This window comes from Gymnoscopelus braueri (genome assembly GCF_963280865.1).
Source record: "Gymnoscopelus braueri genome assembly, chromosome: 14".
Taxonomy (NCBI): Eukaryota; Metazoa; Chordata; class Actinopteri; order Myctophiformes; family Myctophidae; genus Gymnoscopelus; species Gymnoscopelus braueri.
In genome coordinates, this window is record NC_137619.1 from 20,796,233 (window position 1) to 20,817,158 (window position 20,926).

The 20,926-nt window shown below is 41.0% G+C and overlaps 1 protein-coding gene across 1 annotated transcript; it reads right to left on the reverse strand.

Moving 5' to 3' along the window:
* Positions 1-16,766: 16,766 nt before the first annotated feature.
* On the reverse strand, positions 16,767-20,926 carry otx1 (orthodenticle homeobox 1). Its single transcript, XM_080449168.1, has 3 exons — positions 20,809-20,926; positions 19,991-20,142; positions 16,767-17,756 (listed from the first exon to the last, which is right to left on the reverse strand). The coding sequence occupies exons 1-3, from the start codon at positions 20,903-20,905 to the stop codon at positions 16,983-16,985; spliced, it is 1,023 nt and encodes a 340-aa protein (XP_080305294.1). The 5' UTR covers positions 20,906-20,926; the 3' UTR covers positions 16,767-16,982.

The following is a 20,926-nucleotide window of genomic DNA, read 5'->3' on the forward strand; positions in this document are numbered from 1 at the left end:
CATGTTACATGTTACCTTGGTAAAGTATTGTTTTAATGCAACATGATTAAAACACTGTTTTTTGCCTTCACAAAAGATTGACAATGGTTTAAACGTGTCCATTCATTGGGCTCATTCTGTGTGTGTGTAAAGGTATGTATACATATTTGTGTATACCGTACATGCACATGTATTTATGTGTAGTGTGTATTCGTATTATATATGTGTTTGAAACTGAATGTGTAATTGTGTGTGCACTTGCCTGTGTGTGTGTGTGTGTGTGTGTGTGTGTGTGTGTGTGTGTGTGTGTGTGTGTGTGTGTGTGTGTGTGTGTGTGTGTGTGTGTGTGTGTGTGTGTGTGTGTGTGTGTGTGTGTGTGTGTGTGTGTGTGTGTGTGTGTGTGTGTGTTGGCCGAGATTATGGGCTGCAGTTTTATTCATGAACGGGAGCCAACAAGCGACTTTAAAGCATGGCGCGGAGCCCCCTTTTCCTGAACAGCAGCCATGGCCGTGTCAGAGCTGTCGACGCGCCGCGTTCACCAGCTAATCTGACAGCGCCGCGCGAGCCCTAATCCCCCACTGTATCGTAATCTATTTACTTTGCATTCTAAGAGGATTTCCACCAAAAAATATACAAGAAGCGATGTTGGAAATGGACGAAGATCAGCGAGGATGCCTTTCTTTCTGTGTGCTCTCACCCCCCACCCCACCACACCCCACCCTGTTTGTTTTGTTAGCTTTTGGGGGGGAGAAAAAAAAATCATTGTATGTTTTTTTATGAAGAGGGGGGGGGGGGTGTCAACCCCCCTTGCGAGAGGGACAGGATGGAAGGAATTACATTTCTGACTTGCTACTAATACTTCTCTTATGCAAACATCAGAATGTTACATTTCCTCTCTGATGATACAGTCACGCAGCAAGGGCTGCTGGGGTGATAAGTGGCATCTGTCGTTGCTTTTTTAGTGCAGTCTCTTGACATGTTTGTAATTCACAAACCAAGGCCGCATTATCTCCTAATTGTTTGACTTGACAGCTTGAATAAAAAGCTGCAAAATCGCTTAACAGCCGAGCAGGACTTCCAACACATATCGCTTGATGGCCCTACACAGTAGGCTTTTTGACAAGGCAAACGCTTAAACCTCTTTATTCATTGTGTAGCGAACAAAGTGCTGCAAAAAGATGAAGACCATAGACGCCTCAGTTCACCTTAAGCAATTCAGTCTGCTTTTTACATAAATAGTTATGCTTCATTTTACAATGTGGCCTGCAGCTTTTTAGCATAAAATGCTGTGTTACGCTCCAATCCATCTGAGATGACTCAGAGATATAGGGCTTATTAGTGAACATTAACATACAGGGGAGCATGTTGCGGCTTCGAAACGACCTTGTTAACACTTGAAAATGAGTTGAGCCTCCAGCAACTTGCTATTATCCAGGTTACCTGCCTTTCCTCTGTGTAATGACTGGGCCTGGGGGTGCAGATGCCCAAACTCATAATATCTAACGATGCCTTTAATTGGACTAATTCTGTCCAGCATGCATATTTCAGAGGTTTGATTGGTTCGTTCCACCCTACAACCCTCAACACATTTTTAAACTAATATGACCACAGGACCATTATACTCAGCATACAGAAATAAGTTTATTCTCAATTTGCGGAAACAAGATGGGGATAATTTGCGTTGTAATTTGCATATCCTGTCTAGAGCGGATACAGAAACAGTCTGTGTGCGACTGTGCGTGCATGTATGGGTGTGCACAAATTACTGGACACAGTAGACCGGATCTGTGCACTGAACGGTAAATAAAAAACAGGCTTTCCACAGCTCCTGCAGAAAGCCTGGTGACACAAGGTTGGGTATCTCTGACGTCATGTTGATGATGCCATGTTGATGAGGTCAGGTGCACAAATGTGAGGAGGGATGGTGGATCTGAGTTATGAATTCACAACATTTGAAAGACTAGAGGTTCAGGCCGCTATGCGACCCTCACATCTAGAGTTCAGGCCGCTATGCGGCACTCACATCTAGAGTTGAGGTCGCTATGCGGCACTCACACCTACGTCCCACAGCCGATCCAACCAATAATATTGGTTGGACATATTATGTCTGAGTCATAGTGTTGGGGGAGATCCCTGTATCTGTCTGTCTACCTGTGTCCCTTTTATTGTCTCCGCCAGGCCGAAAGGCATGGCGAGAGAGTATGTTTTCCCCCTGTCTGTCCGTCCGTGTGTCCGTGTGTCTGTGTGTCCGTCCGTCTGTGACCAGCTAATCTCCGGCACCGTTGTCTTGATTGCAGCGAAACTGTGCACACACACTCCCTGGATGCCAATTCAGAACCTATGCCCCAATTTTTTCTCATGGGCCTTTTATAGCGCCACCAGGAGGCCGATTTGTGCAAAACATATTTTTTGACAGTACTCCTACAGATTTTGGCCAAAAATCACGCACATTCCCATTAGGCCGAGGAAGAACTACCATTTGAAAATTTTCAAATCAGCCTCATGGTGGCGCTATAACAGGCCGATTCGTGTTTTTACCTATAACTGCACCTATCTGTGTAAAACTTTGTATGCACACTCCCTAGAGGTCAAGGAAAAACCTTTGCCCTGCATTTTTCACATCTGCATTTTATAGCGCCACCAGGAGGCCGACTTATGTAAAACACATTATTTTATACTACTCCTTCCAATTTTATCCAAATTTCACGCAAATCGGTACACATGATCTCTATAGTCATGTGATCACGACGGATGTGTTTGATTTTTCATATTCCATACTGATTGGCGAAGATTGACATCTAAAGTTTGCATTATTGGCTTGTTTTGAACAAAATTCCGCAAATCATGAACGCACCATCCGATTGCGGTCAAACTTTGCACACACATTCACACTATGTTGAGGAACAAATGCCACCCTTTTAACATTGGCCTGTTATAGCGCCACCAGCAGGTCTAATTTAGCGAAACAAATGTTTTTAACAAAATGCCTCAAATCATGAATGCAGTGAGTGTCGTGCGATTGTCGTGCGAGGCCTAAGAAGAAATGGCACCCTTTTCACATTGGCCTATAGAGCACCGAAGTCTGACGTAATTTACACATCCTACCTGGTTCGCGGTTTTCCACCCCCGTTCTGAATCCCCATAGACGTCTTTAATATTGCGTCAAATAAGAACTGTGTTCCAAAAATAAACAAATGATCCCGGCGGTTTGACTCTTATGGATATGAAGCATCAACTGACGGTGAGAAAATGATAATGTTACTTCCGCCGATTTAGTTAAATTTTCGCCAGAAACAGACTGTATCAAATATAAGTGACTGACTATCATAAACGATACAGAGCCACCTCCCTGACAATATCGCCGAGACAGTTTGTTTATTTTTGGATCACAATTCTTATATGAGACGATTCTAAGATGACCCAATGTTATTCTCCATAGAGAAATTACTTTACGAACCAGGGGATGAACGAGTGACGTCAGGACTTCTGTACTCTATTATAGCGCCACCAGGAGGCCACAATAGCCTACCTGACCTGGCGGAGACCTGTGCTCCGAGGAGCACTTTTTCTAGTTCCCATATGTGGAGATATCTATCTGTCAGTGCTTGTCCCTTTTATGCCCATATATGGAGATATCTGATGTCATCAGTATATGCCCATATATTGGAATACCCTAATATGGGCATATTGATTGGATCTGCGGTTCTGGACAACTGAATATCCGAACTACTCGACGGTGGGCACTGCACTCCCTCGAGTCCTTGCTGCTGGTCCCATACTATATGCACATGATCATATATGGGCATAGCATTCGGATCTGTGGCTCTGGACCGCCGGTTCTCTGTATATGTCAGTCCTTGTCCCTTTATGCCCATATATGGAGATCGCTGATTTGTTTGCGGCTGATGCCATGATGACACATCGAGGTTAGACAGCACACTCCATATTTGGGCGTAGCTGCATTAGGAACTCCTTACATGGTTTTGGCTGAGTCAGAGTGACGTCAGAGGTCCGCCCGCCCACCCGCCGGCCCTTCAATTTTTATATAGGATATTCACACGTAAACAACGTAAAACGATTTCACAAAATGGGACACATATTCTTGAATTTGGCTTAATGGCAGCGTACACAGTAACTTGGTGCTGATCAGTATAGTGGTTTGTGAGATTAGCCGCGGTTGAGCAGACACAATTGCACACAAACATTTGCGGGACATACGGACAAACACTATTAGCCCCACAGGTACCACATCGTAAAAAGAAAAGACACATTCATTTTAGTAGTCTAATTGATACATTTCCGGTACATTTCTGGTGCCTATGTAATTTTTCTGGGGCAAACACTCCTTTTTATGTTTAGGTGAAAGACTTTTTCGTGGGAAAGTATGACAAGTTCTACTACTACAAAAGGTAACTAGTATATTGCACTTATTGCACTTAGCACATCCTCAAATTTTCACATTTTCAATACTCATGATGTACATAACACTGCAAATCTGGAGTTTTAATTCAACTCACTCAATATATTACAGTGTATTAGTAGGGATGCTCACCTCCAGAGCGTGTGTCTGTGCTGGCCTGGGGTCGAGTACTGAGAGAGGCATCTCTCCTTCACACGGTCTCCCTCTCAGCTTTCCTATTGCCTGTCTCAGAACGTAAAAACACAAAAACAAAGAGCGAAAAATGTTAAAACCGTTTAGGAGGAGAGCCATTGAGACCAGATTTAGACTTGAAACCACGGATGCCTGAGGGCCCACAAGTCTCATTTAAGCCGCTACGATGGCTGAAAGGCCTGAGTGGAACAAGAGAGGGACAAGTTGGGACTTGGGAAGAGGGTCAACCGCATCCTTTCCAGATGAGATAATAGGAGCTTTTTTCCCCCAAATACCTTTCCACCCCATCATGCCTTCCCATGACGTAACTAATCAATGTTATGTGGAGGGGAGAGTTGGCAGGACCAAAAAGCAGGAAACCCTGGAATGTCTGAATGAAACTCAGTGAAACTGAATGAGAGTTGTAGTACTGGTATGTCTAAAACATGACATCCTGTCAAATCACTACTCGAAGGAAAAGAGGATCCCCTTACATTGTTTTCACCAGTCCAACCTGTACAGTCTACGATAAGTAGAGGATGAATATAGTGGAAGAAGCATCACCCTTCAATGAACAAACATCTCATTCTGGTCATCACAGACTAATTCGAGGGCTTGGAGCGCAAAGGGCATGACAGTTAAATTTTCTGAATTTTACGGTTGAGCAAAAACTAACTTTTCAATGATTGTAATTATTTAATCAAAAACAACATATTTAAGCAATCTATACTTTTATACAGATGTGGTCATACTGACATGATACTGACATGACACTGACCTGGATACTGACCAGATACTGACATGTAACTGAACATGATACTGACCATAATACTGACTATGATACTGACCACGATACTGACCATGATACTGACCATGATACTGACCATGCCTTTATTTAAAAAAAGGGACAATTATAATTATCATATTCTTTTACCATCGGATAGAGCTCATAGAGACCTTTAAAATTATATATAAAATCTGTTTTTCCAAAAGGTCACATATGCCCTTTGTGCTCCAAGCCCTGCAACAGTATCAGAAATGTTTGACTCCCTAAGTTGTGAATACCACAACAGTGGGTTGTTTCTGTATATGAACTCTTCACATGAACTCTACACATGATCCCATTTGAAGGCACCACAACAACAAAATTGCTTCACTCCAATAGCTAATACTAAACACTATGAGAAGAAGTTATCACCCAATATCCTACACAACACGATGCTTCAACTGATTATCCTCTCACACCATTCGGTTCAGTGATGTGCCATCGTTCAAACACATACTTACTTAGGAGAGTACGACTCATGCTTTAGTATTAATTTTCAGCATCTGAAATCAGGATTGAAGACTCCACAGTTTATAAACACACTGACCAAGATTGCTAGGAGGACAGACACAAGAAAGGACATTGGGAACATATACAGTGCAGTATATAGAAATACATAAACCTCTTGCAAAATACCCATCACTATATATGGTAATTAAACAATGCAAATCACCTAGGGGCCGCTCTAGTGATTCAACCGGTTAGTGTGTCCACCACTAACTGGTTCATGGAACTGTGTTGTCAATCCTTCTCTCCATCCTCAATGCAAAGCAAAATCCAGAATGTTAATTTAACTCAAGTGTAAAAATGTACCCTAACAGTTCCATATACAGTACAGATTTGTTTGTATTGCAATTGTCATGCTTTATTTGGACAGTACACAAACGGAAAACCTCATCATAAATCAAGTCCTAGACCTTGGCACTTGACGGAGAGAGCTGATGTATTGACCTGGTTTTCTGTTGGGCTGAGCTGGGCTTGGGCTAAACCTATGCAATCTCCACAAGGAATTTCATGAATGCACTTAGTGCCTTGTGTCATAGGGGTGACTAAGCTGCTTGGCTATAACGGCGGCTTGGACCTGTCTGTGAAATCCCCCTCAAAGAAAACCTGTGACATTCTTACTTTTTTGGGTGTCCTGCATCCAAATGTTTGCGGGTGGAATTGTAGCAGGTACATTCTTGAGAAAGGATGTGACGTTTTGAACATGTTATGTTCACACTTTCAATGTCACTTTCAACAGGCTTAACCTAGCTAATTTGAATGTGTGTAACAGTAGAATGTTCCTACACAGCAAATTCTTAACACGTCTATGACAACATGTCTGTTACTTTTCAAGCAAAGTACAACATACAAGTATGCTGCACATTATGTTCAACATAAATGCACGTTGCGTGACAAGGCGGAATCCACTGAAAATGGCAAATACATCTTCAAATGTTTATCTGCATGCCTGTCTGGAACAACTAAGTCCCTAGGGTGTGCATTTCAAACTCACAAAACAGCAGAAAATGACTCGTCACCATGCAAAAAAATTGCCCTTGCTAAAAACGAAAGCTGTGTAGGCACTGTCGCCACCCACCGCAATTACTGATGTTATTGCATGGGTATACTTAAACAAAACAATAAAATACAGCAGCAAAACCCAAAGCCTTGGATGACAAAGCAGTGAAACCAGAGCACGTAACCGTGACTACGCCCATGTCGCTGTACAGTTGACCCCAGGTTTACCTCCACTGGTGCATCTAATCCTACCCGTCTCCTCTCTGGCTCCTCGGACCGGCCTATGAAGACAGCGGGACGCTGAGGTCTGGCGACAGTCGACAGCCAATGAAAGACAAGCCAGGGTTTTTTTTTTGCACTCAGTGGATATGGAAGAGAAGAAAACAGTCCACAGCATGCAGGCTGCTATCTGAACATCTCTCTCTCTCTCACACACACACACACACTTCCACACACACACACACACACACACACACACACACACACACACACACACACACACACACACACACACACACACACACACACGCTCGCGCACGTACATCAGTCATACACTTCTCAAGCTCTACTGGGACTCACAGACCAAATCTACATATCTATGGGAATCAATCCAGCTTCTGTCTCTCTCTCACACACACACATGCACGCATGCGTGTGCCCACAGATACAGATCGTAGACACTCATGCAAAAAGGTCCAGAATGGTTCCAGTTCACTTCCTGGACAAGTGTCTGCAAAATGTCAACAGGTATTTGAAACTTGGATAGTATAGCCTATCCCACATTCACACACATTCACTTGAGCTGGAATGAATGTGTGTAACCTGTCATGAAGGTTAACAGTTCATGACAGGCGATGCAGTGCGATCAATTGTGCTGCTGAAGAAACAAATACGAAGGGCGCCAAGAGAACGAGATACAAAGCCTGGAAACCTGTTCTCAGTTCACAACAACACACACACACACACTTTTCTCGAAAGCCATCAAGAGAATTCTGATGCCAATCGCTTAGGTGGCACAATCTGTGCCGCAAAACCAAGTACCAAACAAGAGCATATGCTGAGAGAGTTTAACTTCATTTAACGAATAACTGGGAGTTCAAAGAACTGAGAGTTAAATTAACTCAAACTAAACCACTTTGGATTAATTGAACACTTGATAACTAAAATACCTGATTTTCTCCTTTTTCATTTCTTTGTTTAAGACTAGGGGGTTGTTGTCAGGGGCATCATTCAATACCTCAATATAGAGAATGCACTTTATGTTGTGATATAATTGTAGATTTGCAGAATTTTGTTTTCTCAATCATTTAATTTTGTTAAGAAGTATCATTTCATTAATAAAAAACACTTTCAATTGAGTGTAAAAATTTGCATATAGCCTAAGGCTAAGACTTTCAGATAAAATTAACAGTGAGAATTTTGATCTTATACAAGAATAATACAAATCTTAAAAACCAACAAAGATAGGCCTATAACTGATCTATCATGGAGCACTTCAGTGGGAATTACTGATGGCAAACTAGTCCAATTAAAATTTGAACTAGAAGTCAACAGGCAGTGAGCATGTTTCTATACACAAATTCAATTCTGTTCTTTTCACTCGGGTACAGTTGTTTCTAAAAGGTGTATGTATGTGTGTGTGTGTATATATATATATATATATATATATATATATATATATATATATATATATATATATATATATATATATATATATATATATATATATATATATTATTATTATAGATTTGTTTACTTGTACTGTACTGTACTGTACTTGTAGGTACTATCTGTACAATCTGTACCTACAGTACCAGAGCTCACTTTTAGGCTAAAGGTTTTAGAGGATAAGATTCCTGGTCTCTGGAACTACTGTACATGTATTTCTGATGACCTACAGTATAGGCGCACCTGGACGGTCCTTTCTCTGTGCATACTGTCATTTGTTAATGTCATCATTTTAAGACGGCATGTTATTGGTCAAATTTAAGGTATGCTCATTTACAAGTACAACAGATCTCTGGCATTACCAAACAATCACTAATACAATTATTTTAAATTTAAGACGGCATGTTATTGGTCAAATTTAAGATATACTCATTTACAAGTACAACAGATCTCCATTATCAAACAATCACTTGCACATTTATTTTGTCAAACATACTGTCATTTACTTCATCTTGATATCCATTCTGTTTGTTTTTTCACTGACACTGTAAGGTTGACTTAAGGGCCTTAAGGGCCTTGAAGGAGAAAATCCCAAACACTGAAATGCTCCCTGCCAAGTATGAGCTAAAGGGTGTTCTTTGGAGATATTCCCTAGAGATAAAAGGAAAATACACAAAGATTCCTAAGCTGTACACACTCAAAATATTCAGTATTAACGATTCACTTTTTTTTTATCAGTGCCATAAGTTTTGATTTCGGTGTTGCTTCTTTGGGCATTTGACATTTCACATGAACTTCTATAATGTGAACAACAATGGCATATATAGACTAATACATTTTTATTAATTAATTATTAATCTAACTGTGATAATTCAATCCAATGTTTCCTTCTAATTAGATAGGTTGCAACATTCTAAAAAAGGTAAGAAAAACCTATTGGTCCTTCAACCTTTGGGGAGGTTGAGGAGCTGTACAGTAGGTATATCATGCACCACTGCTAAGAACCTGTTAAGCCCCTGAGTAGTTCTTTAGAGGTTCTCTATTGGTTCTTCAGCTTAGTTTAGGCAAAGGTTCTATATATAGCACCATTTGACAAATAAAACATAATTTGAAGATGGTGCCATATAGCACCAAAAGAGGTTCCCCTATGATTGTGAGCCAAAAAAGAGCCAATATAGAGCTATTTAGCAATATTCTGTGTTAGAGTTAATAATGCAGGTAGGAGTTTATAACTTTCTAAGTGGAAATAAAATGAAACCGTCGTAGCCCCAGTGACATCTATGTGAATTTCTTTTTTTGCGGATATTTCTGAAATAAAATGATTTAATTAATTTGTTCATTCATTTGTAAAGCTAGCCTATACAGTATATCCCTCGGTTCAGCTCAATTCAGTTCTTTCATCTGATATTGTCTCGTCTTTATTAATGTTTGCCATTGTATTGACTTAACTTGCCAAAGGCCTGCACACTTGCCTTCACAGCTGGCCACATTTTAACCCCTTTAAAAGGTCCTCCAATAGCATAACCAAGATAGTCTATAGCCAAGAGACATTAGTAGACTAATGTGCTCAAATAAGTAAATAATTAAATGGTTTTCGGCACCAAAATGCTCAACCTTTATTCTATTGACTATAATTCTTTATGCATATATAGCCTATAAGTAACATGGGTTCTGCTGATCCAGATCCCCACTGACACTGAGTAGACATAGTAGGCTATTTCTCAACCTTTTCAGGCCGTGACCCCCCAAAATAATCATATTTGAACTATAGGGACCCCCACCCTGATAAGCACTTGGAAGAGTTGAGGCATTACATTTTCGGTTCCACAGATAAATATTGTGAAAATTAGCAGATCTACAAGATCACAATGCCTCGCGTTTGCAAGGCGTTGTGAGCTTGTAGATCTGCTATTTTCAAAATGTTTGCCTCTTTCTTATATTATTCGACAATTTGGCCAATGTTTCATCAGTTTTTATAGCATAGTTTGTTGGTTGCTTTTGATGCATTATGTGGTCTTTTTCTTTCATTTTTTTGTATTAAAAAGGTCTTAAAAGTCCTTAAATTGTCACTTTACTGTCATCTGGTGACCCCCCCCCCCAAAAAAAAATCATGTGGGGAACCCCCTGGGGTCCCAACCCACAGGTTGAGAACCACTGGGCTATTTAACCTTGTGATGACACAATGTTAGAACTGGATGAAAATAGTTAAGAGCCTACTGTATAGGCCTATAGCCCAGTATATGGGGCAACACATTTTGTATAGGCCTGTAAGGCCTATATCGTTTTACTCTCGTGTTTACTGTACATATCTTTTTTTCTTTTTGATTACTACTCGTTTATATGATGTTTTTTGCATATACATTATTGTTTGACATTAAAAAAATATATGAATTGAATACACAGGACCCCAATGAAAAGAAGCCATAGTGCTTTCTTGCGTTTAATCCTTTTGGCATCATTTTGTATAGAACTGTAGGCTACTTTCTGTGCTTTTTGTTGGCAAACTGTTAACAAAGTATTCAATCTCATTCAATCAACCAAGTTCATTCCCAATTTGAAACTCGGAATTTATTACAGGTAGGCTACGAGATTTCCCAGAGCCAAAGTTTACACTATATAGCCTATCAAATGCGTTTTGTTAATAGGTTGGTTATTTTTTCCATGTGCATTGATACATAAACACTGGGGACAGTGTATCGTTAAGGACAATATTGTAGCTAGCCACAGACACAATTAGCTTTCTGACGTTTTTAGCTGGTTTGCTTTGCAGAAGTATAGGCAGTGGTGGAAAGTAACTAAGTACATTTACTTAATGTACTTAGTTACTTAGTTACAAGGTACAATGTTGAGGTACTTTTACTTTACTGGAGTATTTCCAATTTGTTATACTCCACTACATCTCAGAGGCAAATATTGTACTTTTACTCCACTACAATTCTTTGAAAACTTTAGTTACTTTGTAGATTTGGGTTATTACCTATTACAAAAACAAAACATAATTACCACTTCAGCCCTATTTAAACTTTGGTGATTTAAAAATAGCCTATCTACAAGCTCACCATTGTGAGCTTGTAGATTTGCTATTTTCAAAACATTTTTATGCATTTTGAAAACTTGTGAAAATTGGACCTTCTGCATAATGAATACTTTTAACTTTTAGTACTTTAAGAATATTTTGACTTTTACTCGAGTGAATTTTGAATAACTGATTAAATTTGTATTTGATTGTATTGTATTGAGTATTTTTACAATGTTGTATATTGATACTTTACTTAAGTAAAACATTTGAGTGGGCCTACTTTTTCCACCACTGCCGATTCATTAGGCCCATTTCTCTCTCTGTTTGCCAGTTGGTGTCTGGAGGTGAGCAGGTGTTTCGCGGAGGAAACTCCTTAAACAATATAATAATAGGCTACTCCCAAGATCGGTTGCAAATGTTTGTTTGACAAATCCGCGTGTTTGTGTACAGACCCGACACCCAGCAAACATGTTTAATGCTCTCTAGTTGGCAAGATTATTTATCCAGCTGCAAAGACATTTACATACAAAGAACACGCTCCGCTTGAATGAACCCGACGTGCAAATGTGATTAAAAACTGGAAGGGGGAAAACGTTAAGACCTTTATATTCATTAGTAGGCCTACATTTAAGTTCCATGACTTGCGTTGCGTATACTGTCTGTCCGATTGACTGACCTGGAACCTGCTGGGTTGATACAGGATAGGTGGGCACTATAGGGACATCTGGGCACCTCATTGTAAAGTTCGCTATTTTGTCCAAAATGTTTAAAAATAAAATGTTTGACAAAATGGTCTTCAGTAATGTAAAGTGTATACATGATGTGAACATGCATGTACATCATTATCACTCTTAATTTTATCCCTGCCCCAAAATGACTGGATACAGGTTTTGGAGCAATTGTAGAAATATTAGATCGAATGTTTAAGCATGTTCTAATCATGCATACTTTACTTTACTTAAGACCATTTTCCAAATATTTTTGTATACTTATCTTTTAACATTTTACATCGAGATGCCCAGGTTGTCCCTAGTGCCCACCTATCCTGTTACCACCTGGATAGATTGGAAGTTTCTCATGTTTTTCATTTTTTTTGCCTACATTTTGAGGATTTGCGTCAGACCCTGCGTGTGATTAAAGCATACCTGCCAACCTCAGACCGTCCGATAACAGGAGACTTTTTTCCCAGGGGGGGGGGGGGGGCTCTTGACCACGCTGGGGGACGCTCATGACAGTGTGGAGCAAGTTGAGATCTTATATGGGCTGGCACTGGCAGCCTATGCCTATCTCTATCGTGCTTAAGGTGGAGAACAGTTCTTGCCAGCAGGTGTCCCGGCAAGAACATGAGACCAAAATACTTGATAGTCACGTGAGTTTTTGCCTTTTGTAGTCAAATGTATGTATATCAAAAAAAGTAATAATAATAATAACATGTCCCTGCCTGGTTGACATCCTTATTTTTTTTAACTCTATGGTTGACATAATCATTTTAGCCTGCTTTACTTTATGTTATTTATGGTAGTGAATGGAACCTCACTCTCTAGGTAGTTAATAGCAATCATATCTTCCATCCATCAGCGTTTTGCAACGATGTCGTAATCGACGTTGTACAGATATCTCTTTACCTGGGCACACATACAACGCCCATACGCCATGCATACGCCGTCCATGCGACGTCCGAGTCAGCAGCTATTTTGCAAAAATATGTTGAAACGACCTCGACTCACGTCTGACTTCGGACGTCGTATGGACGGCGTATACACGGCGTTTGGGCGTTGTTGTATGTGTGCCATACTGACAACCTCAAGGCCCCCCCCCCCCCCCCCAGGATCTTTTTAACAGATTAGATATCATTTCCAGTATTCTAGTAGTTTGACACTTTTATCAGGCTTTACTTGTTACATAGGATCCATTTAAAAGTTAAAAGTAGCAATAAAAGAGCCATATTTAATAATAACATTTTGCTGGGGACCCCCGCAATAAAATGTCACTGACATCACAAGGTAGGCTATTCTTCATTTTATGTATGGTCCAGTATATTATTAATTCATATCAGTCACTGTATTCCAGTGGGGCAAGGCAGCCTACTGTAAGTTTTAAACAAAATATATAAAACATAATCCTTCCTAACCCTCAACAGTGGGATAAAATCAATATGGTAACGTCTTATGCAAATGAGCCATGCGGTCGAATGTAAACAAATCGCTAGTGCAGTCTAGATCTGTCATGACCGTCATGGATGAACTTCAACCTGGTGTTTGCACTTTCTCAATTTTTGACCCGTTCATTCATCTACATATTCATCTTCATCTACATAAACGTTCGGATTTCAAATATAAAGTTTTTGACCCTGGCAAGGGTGGGAGTTGAAAGTGCGATTTCTGATTGTAATGCTGCAGCTCTATCCATGCAGGCTCTAGCTCAATCGGAAGAGCTCTTGTCTGACTTAAGACCACTAGGATCATGGAAAACCCAGCAAGGATTTCTTGGCAGCTGAGCAATTTGGCTCCCACGGGTCTATTATCTTTTTTCGGCTTTATCATAAAGGTTGCTGGACAATATATAGAGGATGAAATGCATAATTTATTAAATAATATAAAGGTAATATCAAATACATTGTAAAAAAATTAGAGACATGATGCTTTATTAGCAAGACAGTCTTTTATTATATTATTCCTCATTTTGCTGGTTTCCCCTGAAACCCCTTTACTGTTACAGAGTAGAACTGGTTAGAAACTCCGCTGATGATGTGGTCATAGCTAAATGGTTAGAGAGCCTGCCTGGCAAGCCATAAATGCCAGGTTCGATCCCAGGCCTCAGTAAATAATGTGTCGAAGTGTCCCTGAACAAAACACTTAAAAGAATAGTTCACCCAAAAATGACTTATTTTCTATCAATTAGACACTCCATGAAGCCATTCATGGAGATTTTTTTGTTTTTGACACATTCCTGAGCACAGACTCAGACATATTGGTTGGATCGGCGGTGCCACGTAGGTGTGAGGGTAGCTTAGCGGCCAGAACCTGAGTCTATAGAACATAATCACGATTCAAATAACCACTTTTAGCACTATTTAGCACCATTTTTGTTTAGTGTGACATATGATCTACAGCCTGTAGATCATGCGTTTACCTGTAGACTACAGGTAAACACATTTGAACATGAAGTTGATGATCAAAGTGACAGCTTCTGTAACCTAAAGCTGGGTCATAGACTTATAGTTGTTTAATAATAAGGCATGTGGATTACTTAGGCTTACGAATACTTGGAAAGACACATTATAAGAACATTTAGCCAACATAATGTGAAACGGTGTTTATGATCTGGATTCTTACCGCAGATGTCAGAAACATTTGAGGCCCTCACTGTTAAAACATGCTCATCTAAACAACCTTCTGCCGACTTCTTTCCACTTCTTAATGTGCTTATGCCTGCGAGCAAGACACACACACACACACACACACACACACACACACACACACACACACACACACACACACACACTTTACTTTCCATTTGACCCGCTAACCTGGCCCCACCCACGTAATTACCGCATCAGAGTCGGTGAAATTCCTCGGGGTTATTTTGGATAAGCTGCGCAGGGGGGGAAAAACACCGCATATATGTTGTAATTATCACACTATTACAGTTGCGCATTCAATTACAGCTGCGATCAAATGCTCACGGCTCGATGTTTAGGGGTCTTTTTTTATTTATAAAAACCACCACAGTCTAAAAGTCATGTTTGTCCCCCTAAAGCGAGAAGTGATGTTAGTGGTTTGACACAGAGGATTAAAAAATGGTTGCTCTCTAAAATGGAAATGCGGTAACATGCATTTCCCAGCTTGTGTTGTTAATTATGGGCTCATTTGCATTTACCCCCGTTATACACGGATTTAATTAAACATTTCAACAAGCTTTTAAACAGAACGTCTGCCTAGTTCAAATGAAAAAATAAAAAAGCAAATCCGAGGCTATGTGGTTCGTTTGTGTTGTACATGTATAACCCTAATCCTAAAATAAAAAGTACATGCAGTTTGCCATAATGTGCGAATTGGGGCACGCACAGAATAGAAAAATGACTTTAACTATGGAAAATGAGTTAACTGATCTTTATTGGGTGAACATGTATGTAAGGGTGGTCGCCTTAAAAGATACATTCAACATTTCACTGTCATTTTGGAACTATAAATCCACATTCCCTCAAAAACGTGACTCCAAATATTAAGCCAAGTGCTGCTGTCAAAATATGTCCCAATCATGAGTGACAATGCCCAAGTGAGGAAGTCTGTCAAATAGGATCAGAAGAAAATGAAACCTGAATGATATCCAGTATTTTTGCCTCTATATTTTAGATTCAAGTTTCCCCCTCCATGACATTTCAAATAGTCAAAAAGTTTTCTTTTGAGGAAAGGGATGTGTATAAAATGGAACTTCATGGCCAATTCGTTCTCTTTGGAATATTTGGAAAGATTTTACATACAGCATTTTTTTCTCTTTTCTTTCTTTCAAAGTTAATAAACAATTTTCAAATTCAGAAACACCAACTAAACGTGGTCACTGTAACTGACCCAAATAACATATTTACATATTTCAGCCCCTCGAACGTAGCTGACTAAAACAAATCTCTTTTTGTTCCTAAAATAACAAATTTTCGAGAAATAAAAACTATACACAATTTTGATGATTGGGTCTTGGTTGGAGGTAATAAGAGCGCAGTGCAGTCAGCTCCATGTGGAACAGTTGTTAATTCTACCTTTCCAGAAGAAGTCCTGTCCATTAGAGTCAGGAGGACGCTGGTGGTCATGAGGAGAGTTTGGTCCAAACAACATGTGACTCATTCATGGTGGTTGGGAGGGGACATCCATAACCACTTAAACCCCCACATTATGTTGTGGAGCGGAATCCCTCAGGGATCTATACTAGTGTCTTTTTTATTATTGAGGGGAGAGCTTTCGCTGAAAATAGCAGATCGACGCGTTGTGAGCTTGTCGATCTGCTATTTTCATCGAAAGCTTTCCCCACAAGACGGATGCATGGGGTTTAACTGGTTAAAACGGATTCTTCATTCTTGATAAAATCTTAGTGGCCCACACACAATACATTTTCTTTCTCTTTCTTCCAGGGAACTGTAGGGACGGTTTTCTCTTTTGTCTATTTTTTTTGTGTTGTGTTTTTGTCTTTAAGATGGGAGTTGACAAATGTCCAATTGTTGAGCGTTCCTGCAGCCATTTCATTACTTTAAGGGTTCATAAAGTGTTTTTTTCCCCCTCGTCTTTAAAAGAGAGAAAGAAAGAAAAAACAATCAATACACTAATCAAGAAAAAGAAATGGAGACTGGAGCTTGGAGAAAAGAAGTTGGAGTTGTGAGGAGAAGGAGAAAAAAAAAACAACAATCACAAGACTTGGAACCTCCAGGAGGCCTGGTCTTTGTAGTCCAAGCAGTCTGTGGCGTTGAAGTTGAGCTTCCAAGAGGAAGCAGCAGTCTGCTCTTTGTAATCCAGGCAGTCGGAGGAGTTGAACGCCAGGCCGGAGCCCCCGTACGCCTGCGGGTGCGGGTGGTGGTGGTGGTGGTGGTGGTGGGGGGCGGAGGACTGGCTGATGTGGTGGTGCGGGTGCCCCGACATGGAGGAGGCGGTCATGGGACTGAGTTGGTGAGGGTGGTGGTGGGAGTGCATGGGCGCCAGGTACGAGCCACAGTCCACCCCGCTGAAGTAGGACCCGGAGGGGGCCGGGTAGCCCTGGCCGTAGCCCGCCGTCTGGTTGTAGGACATCGGGTAGGAGGTGGCGGACGCCGAGCCCGAGGAGACGGAGCGCTGCATGCAGGACGCGTTCGCCGGGGGACCCGGCTCGGGCAGCGGTGCCGGGGCCGACGCCGGGGCGTTGCCGGGGGAGATGGCGGGGCTCCAAATGGAGGAGACCGTGCTGATGGAGGTAGAGGTGCTGTTGAGGGCGGAGGGGCCTGTGTGGTTGATGATGGAGGACGAGGAGGAGGAGGACGAGGAAGAGGAGCCGGCGCTGGACACGGCGGGAGGGGTGAACTGTCCGCTGCTCTCCGACCCCGTGCTCTCCCTTGCCGGGGAGGATTTCTTCTTTGCCGGCCGAGCTTTGGCGTTGCTGCCGCTCTGCTGCTGCTGACGACACTTGGCCCTCCGGTTCTTAAACCACACCTAAGAAAATACACACGCAGAAGACACAGGCCAGGATAAAGTTAAGAATGGAATAGAATGGAACGTAAGAGATCAAGACAATAGAAACTTTGAGGACGTTTGCCTTCACTACACAGCAAAATGATCTCTGAGGTCCATTAATTGGGTCCATTTCAACAGGGTTAAATTAACATTGAGCATTTTGCTGTGTATAATTGCCAAATCATGCATGCCGAACCTCAGGTACTTCCATTAAAAAGTGTGTGTGTGTGTGTGTGTGTGTGTGTGCACGCGCATGTGTGTGTGCATGTGTGTGATTGGGGGGGGGGGGGCGTGTTGGACTTCGGGAGTACATTATGAAGAGAAAATTGTGGGTTATTATCCATCAAGGTTCATTTCCACCCTTGGCCCCATGGCTTGGACCAGCCAAAGGGGGTCTAATTTCATACCTGGTAGACAGAGCTAAGATAACAGGCTATTGGGTTTCCTCACACAGTGAGGGGTAACTTTAGAGCTCAGAGAGCCTGAGATCATGTAGAGCGTTTTGTTTCACACATGCATTCTGAGAATAACTCAAGTTTGTGTGTGTGTGTGTGTGTGTGTGTGTGTGTGTGTGTGTGTGTGTGTGTGTGTGTGTGTGTGTGTGTGTGTGTGTGTGTGTGTGTGTGTGTGTGTGTGTGTGTGTGTGTGTGTGTGTGTGTGTGTGTGTACTGTGAGAGAGAGAGAGTGAGTGAGAGAGAGGGCTTGCCTTGGCTTTTCCCCCTAATGCCTTCTCAATAAGGAGTGCTTGTTTGGCGTGGTTGTCGTACTACAGTATGCGAGTGGGTGCTAGTTGTTTACGCAGCACTAGCTGTGTGCTATAGTTTTTGGCAACCTGTGTTGTCTCCCATAGGGTGGGTCATGTTACATAGTGTTTGGTTACATTATGAAATAACATTATGAAATTACTAGCGAATCAAGATTCAGCTGAAAACCAAAACATTCAACAAACTGACATTTAACTGCGTTAAAAAAAAAATACATATATACATATATATATATATATATATATATATATATATATATATATATATATATATATATATATAGCCTATATATATAGGCCTAGGTTATATAATTTTATATAAATAGTATTTTAAATAAACGATTGTGTCCTTCCCTGACTCTATTCACCACCTTGCATGGATTTTGCAGAAAAGGATTTGTAATTCAGTGCCTTCAGATTATCTGCCTTTCTTTGCCCCCTCTAATTTTGTATTGTTTTACAGTAGTATATGAGACAAGAGGCAATATTGGGATCATCTCATATCTAAGTTGATTCTGAAGGTATGTTTATATGTTTAAGCAAGGACCTGGTGTTGTATAGTTTATTTTAAGACAATAATAAAATAAACAGAATAGGAAGTGATAAAGAGATATCAAACATTTGCCAAGGCATGAGATCTGATGTAGACATACTTTGAGTTCTTGATAAAAAATAAAACTATATTTAAATCTATGTAACACAGTTTCACTATTACATGTAGGCCTATGTCTGTCCCAGACTCCCAAGGCACATGATGTCACTGGCGCCACAACCAGAGTACATTTTAGGTCAATAGGTAAACTGGCATAACTGCTGGGTTTTGATTGGCTGAGTAATGCCAAAGCCAACTTTTGAAGTCAAGCGACTTGTCTGGGAAGCTGGGAGGCCTGGTGTGTGTGTGTGTGTGTGTGTGTGTGTGTGTGTGTGTGTGTGTGTGGGGGGGGGGGGGGGGGCATCCAGTCTCATCACTGGGCATAACTGGTTCTCAACCTTTTCAGGCGCGACCCCCAAAAATAATAATATTTGAACTGGGGACCCCCCCCCCCCCCACCCTGATAAGCACTTTGGACTTGAAGGAGTGGAGGCATTATTTTTTGTTTGACTGGTTCCACAGATAAATATTGTGAAAATAGCAGATCTACTAGCTTGCATGCAGATTGTCTATTTATTTATTTTTGTCTATATTTGCCTCTTTTTTATTATTATTTGACAATTTGGCCAATGTTTTACCAGTTTTTATAGTAGCTATAGTTTGTTGATAACTATTGATGCAACAATGGTCAATGGTTTTTCTTTCTTACTACTAAAAAAGGTCTGAAAAGTCAAAAAAACAAAAACATGTGGGGACCCCCCTGGGAGTCCCAACCCACAGATTGAGAACCACTGTGGTCTAATCTAAAGTCAAAACGCACATCCTTAACATAATAATGACGACTGCATTTTGTTTTACCTGCACCCTGGATTCTGGTAGGTTGATTTTAAGCGCGACCTCCTCCCGCATAAAGATGTCCGGGTAGCGCGTTTTACCGAAGAGGCTCTCCAGGATGTCCAGCTGGGTGCGGGTGAACGTGGTCCGCTCTCGACGCTGCTTCCTCGGGTTCGCTACAACACAAAAGTTCACATATTTTAATAAGGTCCATATCTATGGTCACTGGATATTTTTTTGAATATTTGATTAAGGAAAAAAAAAACGCAATCGCTCATAATATGATCATTGGTAAAACTAAGGTTATTTATTTAGGCTGGCTATGCATCATTTTAAATTCCTTTAGCCTACTTTTAAAAAATGCGCAGAACTCTCTCCACCATGCAGACGCCTGCTAAATGAATCTCAATGACCTGACGTTTATTTGTGCAACCACTCTAAACACATATCTTCGATCAATTGAATACACAAGGACCCCAATGGAAACAAGACATGGTGCTTTCTTGGGTTTAATCCTTTTATAGCATCCTTTTGTATAGAACTGTACTTTGTGTGTTTTTTTTTGCAAACTGTTAATAAAGTATTCAATCAATCAATCAATCAATCAAAGGCCTACACAGTAAAATAATAACTCTGAGACAAATGGATCCAAATTGACACTGACCCATTTGTCGCAATTCAATTAAAACTCAATATTTTACAGTGTAGGCTATAGCCTGTCAACCATTGCCGAGAGGCAGTCAGTTCGTTAAACGGTATACAAACTGAAGTCCTAAAGGTTATATTTCCATGTGGAGAGGTCCCGGGGCCCGGGGGGCAGATAGATCTCTATATAAGCCTACCTGGGTATCCCACCGACGGGTGCAGCAGGTCCATGGCAGCGCCGCTGAGCCCCAGGCCGTTCATGCCGTAGGGGGGCTGTTTGAGGTATGACATCATGCTACAGGCAGTCACCGGGCC

What these genes read in the sequence shown, in the direction of transcription:
- otx1 (XM_080449168.1), bottom strand. Translation starts at nt 20,905, where the DNA reads ATGATGTCATACCTCAAACAGCCCCCCTACGGCATGAACGGCCTGGGG. An exon ending in CCCGTCGGTGGGATACCCAG is followed by an intron (nt 20,143 to 20,808) that starts GTAGGCTTATAT and finishes TTTGTGTTGTAG; the next exon opens with CGAACCCGAGGAAGCAGCGT. An exon ending in TACCAGAATCCAGGGTGCAG is followed by an intron (nt 17,757 to 19,990) that starts GTAAAACAAAAT and finishes GTATTTTCTTAG; the next exon opens with GTGTGGTTTAAGAACCGGAG.